General features: G+C 50.8%; 1 protein-coding gene and 1 long non-coding RNA gene across 2 annotated transcripts in view; one reads left to right on the top strand and one right to left on the bottom strand.

Moving 5' to 3' along the window:
- The window catches only part of LOC147526670 (uncharacterized), a 31049-nt gene extending 16627 nt beyond the window's left edge, over positions 1 to 14422 (bottom strand). Inside the window, exons 1-2 of the long non-coding RNA XR_015222913.1 lie at positions 14228 to 14422; positions 12638 to 12811 (exon numbers count right to left, since the gene is read on the bottom strand). This is a non-coding gene — a long non-coding RNA (uncharacterized LOC147526670). The remainder of the gene's footprint in view (positions 1 to 12637; positions 12812 to 14227) is intronic.
- Positions 1340 to 4536, top strand: NKX3-1 (NK3 homeobox 1). The gene is made up of 3 exons (XM_086627976.1): positions 1340 to 1346; positions 1801 to 2208; positions 4133 to 4536. The coding sequence occupies exons 1-3, from the start codon at positions 1340 to 1342 to the stop codon at positions 4534 to 4536; spliced, it is 819 nt and encodes a 272-aa protein (XP_086484102.1).
- Positions 14423 to 15126: the final 704 nt, after the last annotated feature.

The raw sequence follows: 15126 nt of genomic DNA, 5'->3' as shown, positions 1-15126 counted from the left end.
CCTGCTCCTGCCAGCCAACCCACCGGTGCCCCTCGGGGCTCCCCTTCCATCCCAAGCCCCCGCCCCGGGCAGCACAGCGGGATCCATGTTAAGGGCTGGTGTGGGCGGGCAGGGAGCCATGGGGCATCGCACCCACCACGGCAGCACCTTGTGCCAGCTCCTCATCTGCTCTCCAGAAGTGCAGCTGGGGGGGTTAGAGGGCCAGCAGCTGGGGCATGGCTCCAACAATACCCTTTGGCTCCAATTTCTTCATAAATCTTTCCAGATTCCATTTCTTAGACTATAGGAGGTTAACGAGGCTGAATTATTGAAGCCACTGAAGTTTTCCAATACTGTGGATATAGGGGGACATTTTCTAAGTCGGGAGCATCAGCAGATTAAAGGCCGAGAGAAAAGGGCAGGCTAAGAGTAGAATTTCGGGCACGTCTGCACAACCTGCTCTGGGCTCTGGGCTGCCGTGACCAAACACCCTCCTAAAAAATCAACAAAGTCCTCAGGGGATGTCAAGGAAATCTATTGTTTCCCTTTATAAGGTTAAAAAACCCACACCTGGGCTCTTTGGCTGAAGATGAGGAGTTGGGTTTGAGTAAAGGCTTGAGTAAGTTTTGAGTAAAGGCTCAAAGTAAGGTTTGAGTAAAGTTTAGGAATAGAAGAGGTGATCAGCACTACATTATTCCAACAGCAAAAGGGGTCTGCGGACAACAGGGCTATAGGGGGTCACTGTATATATACATACATTTCTCTGGAGGTGCCTGCAGTTCCCAGGGATGCTGCTCACCCACATCCAAGGAGCCGGATCCTGCTCCCACAGGAGCTTCCTCGCCAGATTGCATTACCTTATGATGGGGCAAGGTGATTTTTTTAATCATGTGCTGCCCACATCTGGGGGGGTTTGCAGCTGTTTGTGCGGTGAGTGGGGAGTTGTTTTCCAAACAGAAACTCTAGAAGAACAACTACAAATAAAGTGGATACTCAAAAAAAAAAAAATCTGTTATAACAGAGAGCTCGACTCATGGGTTTTTTTGGAATGGGGAAGGTTTTGCTCCTTTCGGATGCCTTTGAACACAGGGACTTGCAGGACGGTGTATAAAGGCACTAAGGCTTCTTAAATAAATGCTGTCCCATTCCACAGCTGGTCGAGGAATTAGTCTGAGATTTAGGCTTAAATTTCCATGTGAATCCTCTCCTTTCCGTGCAAGCGTTTGTCTCTGGAGCCGCTCTCGCTGCCTGCTATATCTTCACTTTCATGGTAAAGCTCCCATCACAGCAGCTTTGCAAAGCCAATGAAAATGCCTTTGACATTTTTCTCTGTTTTCCAACAAACTGAAAGCGCATCAACATGGAAGGTTTGGATACAAACCCCTCAAATCCTTCAAAATACAAAAAACCTCCAACAATTTCATTTTCTTCCCTTTTTTCCCCCCTGAAGGGGTGGGGTGAGGAGCAGCAAAGCCCTTGGCTCCGTGTCGGCACCGAAAACATCCCTCTGCTCTCACCAGCGCTGCTTTCGGCACAAATCCAAACCATCGCCCTGCCGTAGCTACTATGAAGAAAATTAATTCTATCCCAGCCAAAACCAGCACAATTTGCCAGCAAAGAAGCAATGGGGGGGGGAAAAAAGGAGGAGGCTGAGGTTTGGCTCTGACCCCACAGACCCGGAGGGAAGGGCATCCAGAGCAAGAGGGAGAAGCAAGCAGCCGGAAAACCCGCGGGAGCCGAGGCACAAGTGAAGGGCGTAGACTCCTGCCAGGGATCTCCAATCAGGCCTGGGAGGTTTGGCTGCCTGCCGTATAAACGCAGAGCCCGGAGTGTGGGAAGGCGGCGGGAGTCTGGGCAGGGAGAGGAAGAAGAGGAGGAGGAGGAGTGCCGGGGTGCTCCCGGCAAGGAGACAGACAGCACCCAGCAGCACCCCAGCCGGGATGAGCCAGACCCCGGCGGCAGTCCAGCAGACCGTGCCCGTCCCCTCCAGACCCCGGACATCCTTCCTCATCCAAGACATCCTCTGGGATGGAGGAGAGCGGGGAGCGCAGTCGGAGTGGGGCAAGAGCGGAGGGTTTGGCAGCCCGGAGGATGGGGAGCCGGGGATGGCCACGGTGGAGGGCAGCGAGGGCAGCTCAGCCCTGGGGGCTGCCCCACGGCATCCCCCCAGGAGCCCTCATCCCCCAGGAGCATCCCCAGCCCCAGGGACACTCCACGAGACGGACGCAGGTAAGGGGGTGGAAGCTCCTGCCTGAGCTCCATGGCCGGGGAACGGATCAGTCGTGTCCACATTGGGTTGAGCAAGGGGCAGGATCCAGACCCGGCTGTGTCGGGCACCCCGGAGCCGAACAGCCCGGGCTTTACACAGCAGGGAGGATCCGTGCTCCGGCAGCAGGGAAGTGAGAGAAAACGCCAACTGCGTGCAAACCTTTTGCCAGGTGCTTCAAATAACTCAAAGGTCTGAATGTGCCTAAAGCACCATTGAAAAAAAGTCCCCAGTGGATGGATTTTCTGCCATATCCTGGGAAATAAAGTTCCCTTTTAATGCAGGAGGTCCCCAGCGAGGGCACCTCAGGGCTGCTGGCTCAGAGAGGCGGTTTGTGCCCGTCCTCCACACGATGCCACCGCAGCTGAGCTCCTCGGTGCCTCCGCTCCGGGGATATTTTGGAAGTCCCCGTGTTGAATTTGTGCTGTTTGCAGCGGGGCTCAGCATCCCCCCGTGCACGCTCCTGCCTCGTACCACCGCGAGGTTACAATCCTGCTCCTCCTGCTACGACACTACCAGCACGCGACCGCTAAATCCAGCGCAGGGAATAACGTTTCCCCCCAGCAGCAAGTCACACTCCGAAGGAAATTTTTTGGAGTGGTGTGTCTGGCATTGCAGGAGGGGACTCAGCCTTTCCCTGTCCAAGCAGTCCCTGCAACAGCCAAAAAAAAAACCAATTTTAAACTCTCCAGTGACCGGCTCTTGCTCACTAAGAGAGCCCTTGCCAGGGGAATTTTGGCTTGACATTTCAATTCTATTAAAAGAAGCTTCTACATAAAAGCGAGTTCAGAAACAGTCACCAGGCTGATTGTTACGAAAATCGTTAAAATTTGTACCAAATCTCCCAGAAAGTGGCTAGTGCAAATCAGCACAGCGCCGGGATTTCAGTGGGACAGCCACGATTTACACAAGCTGGGAATTCAGCCCGTTGCTTCTATCCCGAGCGTTACGTTCACGTCTTAAGAAAATATACTGAGAAATGACTAAAGGGAAAAAAAAAAATAAATTGGCCTATTTCCATCCCAAGCTGGGTGATACACAAAAAGGAACGAACTGCATAAATGAAGTGACTTAGAAAGTTTTAGCAGTTATAGGTGGCACTTCCCAGGGAGCTCAGCACCTTTCCGGGTCGTGGCTCAGGTGCCACGAGAAATCAGTCAGAAGCAAACGCTAAGATGCTGCTTTGGAGTCGTGATCTGAGGCCACATCTGCAGCTCTAGATGTAAGCCCAGACCTGAAGGGTTAAAAATCTGCCCCAAAATTGCTTGGCGTTGCCTTGGAGCCGTGGAAGAGAAAAGAGAGGAATTTATTTTCCATGTTTTCTAACTGGGGTCTGCTTTAAGCTGCATCGATTTCCCGTTTCTGAGTTATCCTCTGTACCCTGAGCATAAAAATTTGTTTTCTTTGGGAATCGGGGTTTTCCCACAGACACTGCAGAGAGGATGTTTCAAAGAAGGGCTTAATAATATGAATTCTGCAATGAAAATCTCAAGAGCTGTCGATGCCATAACGTAGGTAACAGCAGCACCTTGAGATTTTGGGCAGATCTCCACCAGCATTGCGAGATAACCCTTTCTGTGTTATTTTAGTCCCTTGAATGTATGTTCATATGGAATGTACGTTCATATGGAATGTATGTTCATATGGAATTCATGTTCATATGGAATGCCTGTTCATATGGAATGCATGTTCATAGTGAACACTTATATGAACTAAGAAAGTGGGATTTAGGAAGAAAAAACTCCCTTATATGACTTTAAGGCGGTATTCACTCCATTAAATGAAAATATTTCCAAAATAATATGAATATTTTGCTCTCTGGAAGGGAAAAAACAAGCGATTTGGGCAATTTCTGAGTGGGTAATTCTCAACTCTTTCCTCCTGCAGATGCCACGGCGGAGACCTACCGGTCAGACTGTGCCCCCACCCTGGGACCCATCGCCCAGCGTCCCCCCAAGCAGGCGAAGCGCTCGCGGGCAGCGTTCTCCCACACCCAAGTCATCGAACTGGAGCGGAAATTCAACCACCAAAAATACCTCTCGGCCCCTGAGCGAGCCCACCTGGCCAAAAACCTGCAGCTCACCGAGACCCAGGTGAAAATCTGGTTCCAGAACAGGAGGTATAAAACCAAAAGGAAACAGGTCGCTTCCGAAATCAGCAGACTGGACACGCGGCTGGCGGGGCACAAAGCAGCCGAGCTGCCCGGAGCATCGCTGCTGGCTCCGCGCAGCGGCTGGCACTACCTGCCTTACCTCTACTACTTGCATGGCTGGAGTCCCTCGTGGTGGTAACCTGCTGTTTTTAAGCACAAAGCATCCTTTTCTCTTAATTTTTTATTTTTTTTTTTTTTAACACTGCGTCGCTCTTCCTAGCGCTAATTAGGGGAGGGAGACCCCATTCGCAGTAACAATCAGCATCTTCTAGTCGCTGCAGAAGCCTCTCTCGTTGCTAATATTAAAAACCAACCAAAAAAAAAAGGCCTGAAATTTTAAAAGTGTGTAATTCAGCACGCTTGGGGTCGATCTGCAGCTGTAAAATATTTCAGGGGCAGAAAGTAAGGGATGGTCCAGCTGCGGAGACAGTGAGAGCCCCACTCTGTCCCTCCTAAATTGCCTGCGTCCCCCCAAAAAGCTTTGCCTCTTGCTGGGATCAAGTGGGGAAAAAGCAAAGTGCTGGTCCTGGGCTAGCACTGATATGGCTCAGCTTGGCCATTCGGGCCACCAGCTGTTGTATAATCTAAAACTTAGGCTTAAAAAAAATTAATTAAAAAAAAAAATTGCGTTTTTGCCATTGATACCATAATTGCTAATGGTCCTGGGTGGGAATTAGACCCCCTCAAGATTTCTGTGTGCTGTCGGGCACCACTGCAGCCTCCACCCAGGGCAATGAACGTGGCTTTTGGGGAGAATTAAACCCCTTTCTGCCATAAGCAACAACAACCTGAAGTGCTGGATGGCCCCAGAGCTGCAGCTGGGGCCCCGGTGAGCCGGGACGGACCCGTCCCAGCTTACCCCCACCCAAACCTGCCCCTGTGCCCTTCAACGGCCGCGGTGCCAACCGCTGCTGCCTTACCAGCCTTGAGAAGCCAAACCAGAAAGCCCCGGGAACAGGGACAATAGGGCAATGACAGATGAGTTTTGCATATCCGGGTGTCGACACTGTTGGAACATTCCCATAGGAGTTATCTGAAACAGCAACAGCTCAAAGGGTTCAACCCTCCCGTCAGCTTTCAAAGCAGCAAACTCCCTCTTTGCAAGCGAAACCAGCCCAATTCCCAGTGCCGAGGCACCAGGCAGCAAGAGGATATTATCTTTGCAAGTCACTTTTTTAGTGGGATGACAACTATTTGCACGAGCAGAGTAGCAAAGATTTATTATGAATCATACTTAAAACTTTAGATGCCACTAAGTCCATGGGAGAAAGCATAGAAATAAATGACATTTCCAAGAGATGCTTTTTCTCAGCTAGTGCAAACCAGTGTAGCTCTGCTGGAACAAACTGAACCCTCTGAAACAAAAATACATGGAGGTTTCTTCCCTGTGAACCTCCAGAAATGCTCCTGTCGTGCCTGTTTTTCCCGAAAGAGAATTAAAAATCACAGTGATCCAATTCCCTCCTGCAGCAGGGAAATACAGACAATTAAATAATGTAAATAATGTTAATAATAACACCTCAGATCTGGCCCTTTTAACAAGATTATTTGGAAACTGATCTTTTGCCTTGCCAACAGACCCAGCTCTTGCAAACTCGTGGTTGGAGCTGCTGGGGGTACGTGGACAAGGAAAAACTCTGGGAAAGGGAGGACAGGGAGAGGAGAACACGCAAACCGAGACCCTTTGCGGTGGATACTCCTTTGCTTTTGCTATCAAAGCTGCTTGCTCCATTTGGAGGACAACCAGTTGCTTTCTAATTGTCTGAAAGCAACTCCTAATATCTCGAGATAACGTTTTCCATCCAGCTCCCGCTCTCAGCTGCTCCGTGCCTCTCGCAGCCGGCGCGCGGGCGAGGAGGCCGTCTCCCCTGCACTGTTGCAATGTGTTTCCAGCCCAGCTCTGCTGCTTATCTGCTTTGCACTTTGCTTATCCGCTGCTTGGAACAACAACAACAAAATAAATTAAAGCCCTGATGGCCTCGAAGCCAACCCCACCGGGCACGCATCCCTCCCGAGGGCATCTCCGGCGGGGGACACACGAGGTCCTGCCACAATCCCATGGGCTCACCCACACCCTGACCCTTGGGATGCTGCTTAAATCAATGCAGAGACACTATATTTGCACCAAATACACTGGATTAGCAGCTCTGACCATCCCAGAGCTGCCCCTGACCGAGGAGGACGGTGCGTCCTCTGCACCGGCAGAGCAGCAGCGATGGGCACGTTATGCTGGGAAGGACTGAATCAGGCTGGAAAAATCTGATACAAACTGAACTCCTTGGATGCTTCTTTGGGAAAATGTGCCATAGCTACTCCTTTTTTTATCCTGCTTATGGTTTACAACCAGTAGAATTTCCTTGTTGCTTCAACACCCAACCGCTCGTACTTAACTTTGCCAGCATAAAGCAAGTCCAGTGCAAACAGTCACTATTTTTGTACATTTTTTTTGATACTATTCGATCTGATGCGCGTTGCCCTTCGGAATAAAGAGTGCAAAGTCTTTCTTAAAAACAAGCTGCCTCTGTGGGTCCTTTGCTCCAGGTTCGGATTTCCTTTTGCTCCTGGTCTCTGCCACGCAGTGACCCACAGCGGTCCCACCACCGCTGGTGCTCACCCGAACGTCCACCGTGGATCGAGCTCCCGGGTGAGTTTTGTGCAGTGAATTGGCACAAGCACCAGCTCACAAGGTTCTGTGGGTGGTAAATCACCAGTCATCACTAATTCTAGGTGCTCAGCACCAAAAATCGCTCCATCGCTCATCCAGCCAGCTACAGAGTACCACTGAGCATCCTCTAATCCCATTTACTGTCCGATAAGCATGAACCAGGTATTTCCCCAAAGTAAGCACTTATATAGTCAAACATTTTCTTAATCATCCCCAAATCACCCTTAATCCCACAATTTAAGCACAACCCCAATGTCCTCCAGAGTTTTGCCCTACAAGCACCGGTCCCAGTTTTTATTTCAGCACCACATTGGCGCAATCAGGGGCAGCGTTGGGCTCCAGAGGACCATAAGACGACGAATTCCTCCTGGGAGCTGTTGGCATGAACGCTTCCCCCTCGTACGGAGGCGGAGAGGGCCTGACCTTGGGTCCCAGCCCTCCCATGGCACACACCTCCGCCTCCGCTGCTGCCAGCAGCAACTTTTCCCAAACAGAGCTGACATACCATTGCTCCCAGCTCAATTTTGTATTTCAGGAGCTTTAAAATCAAAAAAAAAAAAGCAAAAGCCAAAGCAGGCATCAAGGTGGCACGGTGAGGTCCCAGGGGAGCTCCTGTTGCCTTAGGATGCCAGTGCTGGATCCTCACCAGCCAAATCCCCGGGCAGCCGCAGCTCACTGGGCTCCGCCACCTTCACCCGGCGCTGGCATGGAAGGGAATGACGGCTCCAGCCAGGCCTGGAAGTCGGGTCTCCTCCTCTTCCTCCTGCACTAATTAATCCTGCCAGCCCCGTGGTCCTGCTGACAGCATCCGCCCTGTCCATAACCCAGACCGAAAAGCTGCTGGACACCAAAGTTTGCTGCGACATAGAAACAGGAAAGCACAAGGTTTTTTGGCAGTGTGGGCATCTGCCAAAGCAGGTTCTGAGCCTGGCACGGGTGCCCGTTGGAGGCAGCACCATCTCGGTTGACTCACCCCTGCTGCCAGCTGCCCTCCCTCCCTCCCAACCCTTTTCTCTGCAACCCCCGAGCAGTTTCTTTATAGGCAGAAGAATGACTTCCAGTTGATTTTTCCTTTATTTTTTTCCCCAACTACAAAGCACGAGGACATAAAAAGGGCTGCACCGTTTGGATAACCCAACCATCCGAGAGCGTTGAAGCATTCATCGCAACAAGGGGAATGACACGGCAGGCTTTCCCGGTGATAAATATCCCCTTGATTAATGCAGAAGAGAAAAATCCCACCCTAACTAGGGAGACGTGGAGTTTTAATCAGCCCTAACGAAGCAGAACTCCTGTTTGTACGCAGCTAGAAACAGAAAGCATCATTTAATGTCTGTCAATTAGTGTCACGCTCCACCGCTAACATATCCATCAAGATTAAATAGTGTCTAACGCTGACATAACATTTACACTTGTTTGTGCCAAATCATTTATTTAAAGCTAAAAAGAAGAAAAGAAAAAAAGGGCTGCCTTTGGATAATGTAACTGTTGACTAACATTTGCATGCAATAAACCACATACTTGGCAAGGACTGGCAGGACCGGAGCCAAGAAAAATCTTCAGCTTGACCTGCACAACATTTGCAAACCAGAGCAGTGGGAACAAGGTTGCTACATGGAGCTAAACAGGGGAAATGCAAGGACACCCAAAGCATCAGGCTGCACCAGACCCATGCATGTCTCCACTTTTGGGACCCGTCATTACAAAGGTGCTTTGGAGGGAAGTGCAGAAAATCAACCAGCACTAGCATCTTTTGGGATGTGCGGATGCTTCTCAAGGAGGGAGGCAAGCCGAGCCATAAAGCACAAGGATTTAGAGCCCTCAAAAACCCATGAGGATTTTCAATATTTATTCTCCTTATCTCAGATGCTCTTGTCATCCACAAAAACACTTCATCTCTTTCTAACCCAGCTAGAGCATCGGTGGCGAGGCCGTCTGGCAGCAGGGAGTTCCCCAGCCCGTTTCAAGGTGCTGGACCACCTGCCTTGACCCATCCCGGCAGCAGTGATGCCAAAGGGTGGGGGGTCAGGGAAGAACGGGAGAAGGTGGGTGGCACAGGCATCAAGGCAGATTTTCACCACAAGGGACAGCTGATAGGGAAAGAAAAGGAAAGGGGAAAAAAAAAAAAAAAAAAAACAGAAAAAAAGCCCAGCAAAGTACTTTGGAGATGCGGCAAAACGCAGCTTTTGGTGTTCCCATGGGAAATTCCTTTGCTGCCGCTCACAAAAATCCAAGGTGCATTTTTCTTCTCTTTCTTCTGTTATGGTCTGGGCACCATTTATTGAACAGCCAAAAGTGGAGAGAAATTTGCAGCGAACAGCCCTGGAAGTGCTCCCAGAGCCGCCTGCCGCCCGTGATTTGTGGCGGCCGCTCGCAGAAGGGAAAGCCAAGAGATAAGACAAGTATTTTTACAGGAAAAGGGGTTAGGAGCGAAGCACATAGGGGTGGGTTTTTGTGCTGAAAGGCTCCGGTCTTGGGAGAAAAAGGCAACTGGGAAAAGAAAAAGGCTTTTGGAGGCAGGTCCAAGCGTCTGAGCAGACGGACTGCGGCTCGTGCTTTATCCCCCAGCCTGAAATAGGAAAGTGGGGAGGAAGAGGAGCACCACGTCTGTTCATCCGCAGGGTCACCTCACCATGGACCCCCCAGCAATGCCCTCCCTGGGGGCAGGCAGGGGACGCGAGGCATGAAGGGAGCTGCAGCATCCAGGCACTGCCTCCCACTGCATGGCACGGGGGAGCTGGCCTTTCCCCTCCGCTCCCGGAGCTGGCAGGGACAGCAAGGACACACAGGAGGCTCCAGCAGGATGTTCCCACCGGCCAGTGCTGGACCGGGGGGAGGTCTCTGCAGAGTCAGTGGGGGAGGATGCTCAGGGCGCTGTAGCTGTTAGTTGTGCCCAATTCTGTTCCCACTTAGGGCTTTTTCCAGCACTAGAGTTTAGGTTTCCAAGGGATATCACCCACGCACTGTCTCCCCAGCTCTTCTTTTCATCCAGAGCCTTTTGGGGCAATCAGATTTCTAGAAAAGCAGGTGGGGTTTTTTTCAGATTCAAGGTGGTATAACCTCAGAGCGAGGACCAGCCAAGCCTCAGCCATGCACACCCCTATCGAGCCCCGGCTTCCCAGCCTGAGTCTCCCAGAGAGATATTCCCAGTTTTTAAGACAAATTTTCCAACGCAGTTTGATTTTTACACCCTCGGTGTCCAACAGTTTGCATCACCCGAGGCTGGGCCAGGGCTCCTGGCAGTGACGGTGCCAGGAAGGACAAAGGGACCCTGTCCTGAGGAGCCCTTGTTACCCAGAGGAGGTAAAACCAGGGATACCAGTGATTCGGCAAAGCTTCCCACCGTACTTTCCCACCGAGCGGTGGATCGCCCGGCCCAGGTGGCACAACGGGATCCCGCTCGCGCCGCGCCGGAAAGCAAAGGGATTAGCTCAAGTCTCTCGGCAAACAGAGCTTGGGTGGGGGCACCCAGGGCTCCTCGCCACTCCCTGGAGAATTAATGGCTCGTTAACCGGGAAAACGCACCCGCTGAGCTCCTCCGGAGGAGCAATTATTCATTGGGAGCCACTTTCTCATGGGGAATGGCAGCGCCCGGGCTTCCGAGTTGGAGATTTGCAGGATTTACACAGGGCAGAGTTAACTCCGGGGTACACCCAGAGGACCTTCCCCTGCAGAAGGACAGCCAAACGCTTTGCAAACACCATCCCAACGGCTGTGTCGCTCCGCGGGGCCGGGGCGAAGCTCCCTCCCCAGTCTGGGCACAGGGCAGGGGGGCTGGCAGAGGATGGAGCAGCCCAGGGGCTGCAGCCAACGCCAGATGTTCCCCCCCCCCGCCCCTCCAAGCCGGGTTTGAAGCAAGCAGGACGTGGGGCTGCCTTTGTACCAGCTAGATAATATTAATCCTTTTTCTAGACTCCGAGCACCGCGGCAGCCAGGAGCTCTGCCAGAGTCTATGGGATTTGGTTGCTGCAAGGTATCGTCACGTACGAGGTGGGGGAGTGCAGATTAAGAGGCTCCCAGGCAAGTTTCCGTGATGAAACCGAGTTTCTCCCAAATACCAGGCTAGATATCCATGCTGTTCCCCAGCGAGTAGCTCACTGCATCAACTGTGCCCCCCAAAATGGTGCTTCCACATTACAGGCTTTATCTTTTTGCTCTTTAAAAAAGGGAGAATGGAGACAAACCTCCAAGTCAGCTCCAGTTCTGCACTACTCCTGCGGCAGGTCCGTGGGAAGCCCCGAGCATCCCCATAAAACCACCGTGGGGGCTCAGCGTGCTGCTCCCCAGAAACATGATGTATTTGACGAGACGAGCATGAAAAGGTACCAAATCCGGAATGATTCAGGTCATTTCCCATCACATTTTAAGAGCCAGGTGCTCAGCCTAATTAAACGAGGAGATGGCAATGGTCACCACTAAAGAGAGGAGCAAAACTTCCCAGAACCCAGCCCACACCCCAAAGCCACAGCCGCATCCCCATCAGCACAGGCAATGCAGGAAAATAGGAATTTTTTCACATCAACTAATAGGCAAATGGAGAATTTTAGGGTAAAAATCCTGGAGCAGGACCCGGGGAGACTTCGAGGCACCTTGGCAAGATCTGACTCAAGACAAGGCAGCCCCACACCTGGGCACCAGCCAGCAAAGTACCAGGGCACGGTCCGACCCAGGGTCTGGAGCTCTCTGGCTTCAAAAGAGGGACCAAGGAACTGATGCTGGCACCAAGACCTCCTCAATTTTCACCCAGATTTTGTGATCAGCGAGAGACAGGGACACTCTCTGCTCTCCGCACCATTCCCACAGGTCTCCCCATTCCCAGTCCCAACCACCTTTGGGTGGTATTTAGCAAATGACCAATATTTCACCCCTCTCTGTCAAGCTGCTTCTCGCTGGGTGTTGATGGCATATCAACCCTCCTCATCCTCTATTTGCACGGTGAAAGGAGGAATTACTGCAGTATTTATCTACTGCACTCTCTTTCACCAGAGACTCTTCATCTCCTTTGCAAAGCAGCCCCAGGGGACACCGATCACGGCTCGGCTTCTCGTACCACTTGCTAAAAACATCGTAGGGGACAAAAAAAAAAAGCTTTAAAGCAAATAATGTAATAGAACATGTTAAATGAAGGCGATGAACGTACTTGGAGGATTCAATGGATCAGGGGTTGCATCTGGGCTGTCCTGGCTGTTGCAGACCTGCATCTCCAAGCAGTTCTTGGAGGGTTCAATTTCGTCCAGGTGATGAAAACCAGACTGTTGCTGAGCAAATCGTAGCAGGTGAAAAAGAAAACAAGAGGGGGAAATCCTGGCTTTCCTCCTCCCACCAAAATGACTGATATTGGGGCCTCTGTGCTGGCAGCAAAACGGGTGGTAAGCAAAGCAAAGGTGAGGACGCTGCACTGGGGATGTCCGTTGCATTAAACACCTGCTTCATTCCAGGACCAAAAGGTTCATGGCCCAAAACTGGCAATGTTTGGGGCTGGAATTACGTTCACCTCCTCCAAGCTGTTCGCTTGGCCACGCTGCAATGCTCCACCAGAGATTTACACCTGCAGAGCCCGGCGGAAAACACTTACCTGTTCTACAAACGGATCTCTCATCTTTTAAAAGGAATTAAATCTTGTGGATAAATACAAATGTTCTTATTTCCTTTGTGGACAATTGTGGCAGAATAAGATAGTGGGTGAAGGTGTGGCCGGAAAACTTTTCACTCCTTGGGCTGCATCTTGTCATCCAAGGTAAACACGCAGCTTAATGAAATTTCAAGAGGGAAAAGGTGAGATATTTGCCTTTATGTTCATTATCCTTTAAAGCAGAGACAATATTTGAAGAGAAACAAAGAATCGGGCAAACTAGATAATAATCATATGCGGTGAACAAACACAGCCTAGATCCTGGATTAATCGAATGACTGAAATAAAAATCCGAACGCCGGGGTTTTGGTGGCTCAGGGGAGAGCACCCGTGTCCCATGGGGCACGTAGCCCTGGCACCCACTGCCATCCCCAACGCCTCTGCCAGAGGGTCCTCCTGGACAGCCCCCCAGGCACCGTCCCAGGGACGTGGCCATCACCATCACCACCATCCTCGTGTCCCAGGGATGCGTTTGCCCCCCAGCATCCCGCTGTACTCGTGGCTGATGCTCAGGATGCACCTTCCGCCCTCCAGCAAAACCCTGGGCTGCTGTTTCTGCCTTCGCCCACACAAACTTTGAGATACTACAGTCATTATTTGTTTTTTTTTTTCCTTCTTCTGCTTGTCTTGTATGCTTACAGACCCCTAGGAAAAATATCAGTTGGGAAGTTTACGGACTGCACATTTAGAAGGGAATTTCTTTGTTGGTACCAACCCAAGAGTTCAATATATGAACAAGTGCCCGCCACCCTATAGATCTTTGCTGCAGGAAATCCTGCAAGTTTAAGGAGTTGCTCCGGTCTACTGGATAAATAAGGTGCAGTAAAAAAAAAAACCAACACCCTCAAAAGATGTTTACGCAATAAGCTGTACAGGTTCCAAAGAAACCGTTAATGTAAATTAGAAAATGGGATGCGTTCCCAGGGCAAACCACCACCCAGCCCGGAGGGAGATGGGGACATCAGTGTCACGGCTCTTGGCAAGTGCCACATGCCCACGGGTGGCACCTCCAGCAGCTCATTCCTCCTCATGAGGATCCATCCCGAAAGTTTGGAGGTGATGGAGGAGCCGGGTGATGCCCTGGGGCTTTGCCCGCTCCAGCTCTCGGTACCCACGTGCCCCATGGCCGCATCCCCTCCTGCTCAGCTGCAGGAATTCCCCATTTCCCTGCCAGAGGTTTAAAGCAGAAAGGAGGGAGAAGGGACACCATGGACATGATATTTTGCAGAGCTCCTTCTGCTCTCCTAGTAATCTCAGCCAGCCTCTGCTCCAAGGGAAAAGCCATCCCCTTCTCCCCATCAGCCTTTTCCCACTGGGAAAACTGGGGCTCAGCCCAGGCATTCCCAGCTCTGCAGCCACCCCACGCTTTCCTAACCAACAAGATCTCTTTATTTCCCTCGATAACCAGCCACGTTTTCCATTATTAATTGCAGCACTGGTAGGACGCAGCACAAAATAAGGATTTAATGGAATCAGACAAGTTTTAGGCCAACCAAAAGCAGAGCAAACAGAGGGAAAGTTTAAATTACTCACCAGGCAAACAAGGGAGAACACCCTGAAGTCCTTGAGGACGTTGGGGCCGAAGGGCTGCAGCCAAGGAAAGCTTCTCCCAGGGCATCTCACAAGGGCACAGAGCCTCTTTGCATAGGTTCTTCACTTTCCTGAGTGTTTTTCCTTTATTTCAGTAGACTGGATTCAAAGATTTGACAGCCTGGAGTAATTCAGAGGTAAAAAATCCATCAGTCCCCCCAGGTCTACTGGGGAAGACACGGACAGACAGCAATAGGTGTTACCAGCAATTCAGCTGCAAGTTTCATCACTAACTTGTGGTCCCTGTGACTGCGCATCAGCCAAGCACAAAAATTCCCTCCTGGGCAGACACATATTAGGGGCATTTCTGACGTCTTGGGGAATTATTTGGAATAAGACAGAGCCAAATAGTGACCCTGATAAAGAGAAACGTCGGGGCCCTCACCAGCCTTCAGATAAAACCAGTATTTAGTGTTTGAGAGATGCATGGAGCGTGGTACGTCCCTCACCTTTCAGGACTACACACACATTTACTACACAGGGGAAGGGGGGGGTTAAATATTTACTCTACAACACAAACAAACCTGTCAAAAGCTTTTTGCTGAGCTTAAATAGCACTTTTATCTTTTGATCTTGTCTCTTCAGCTCATGGGGCAGGTGAGGCAGCCTGCTCCCCACCCCACTCTCTTGCACCTTCTTCATTCTTCACCAACAGCTAAAAAAAAAAAAAAAACACAACAAAAAAACAAGAGAAAGGGCACAAGAGGTGAGAAAAGGAAAGTCGTTTTTCCTTTGGGGTGGACCAAGGACAGCAGCATCTTGCAGTGGCTTTCCCTTTGCAGCCAGCCTTGACCCCCCAGGTAGGTGTTTGCTGCTAAACCCTGTAATAATAATAATAATAA

The sequence above is a fragment of the Tauraco erythrolophus genome, chromosome 29 (assembly GCF_009769465.1).
Source record: "Tauraco erythrolophus isolate bTauEry1 chromosome 29, bTauEry1.pri, whole genome shotgun sequence".
In the NCBI taxonomy this organism is placed as follows: Eukaryota; Metazoa; Chordata; class Aves; order Musophagiformes; family Musophagidae; genus Tauraco; species Tauraco erythrolophus.
Note: the sequence above shows the minus strand (reverse complement) of the source record. Positions and strands in the feature narration are given on the sequence as shown.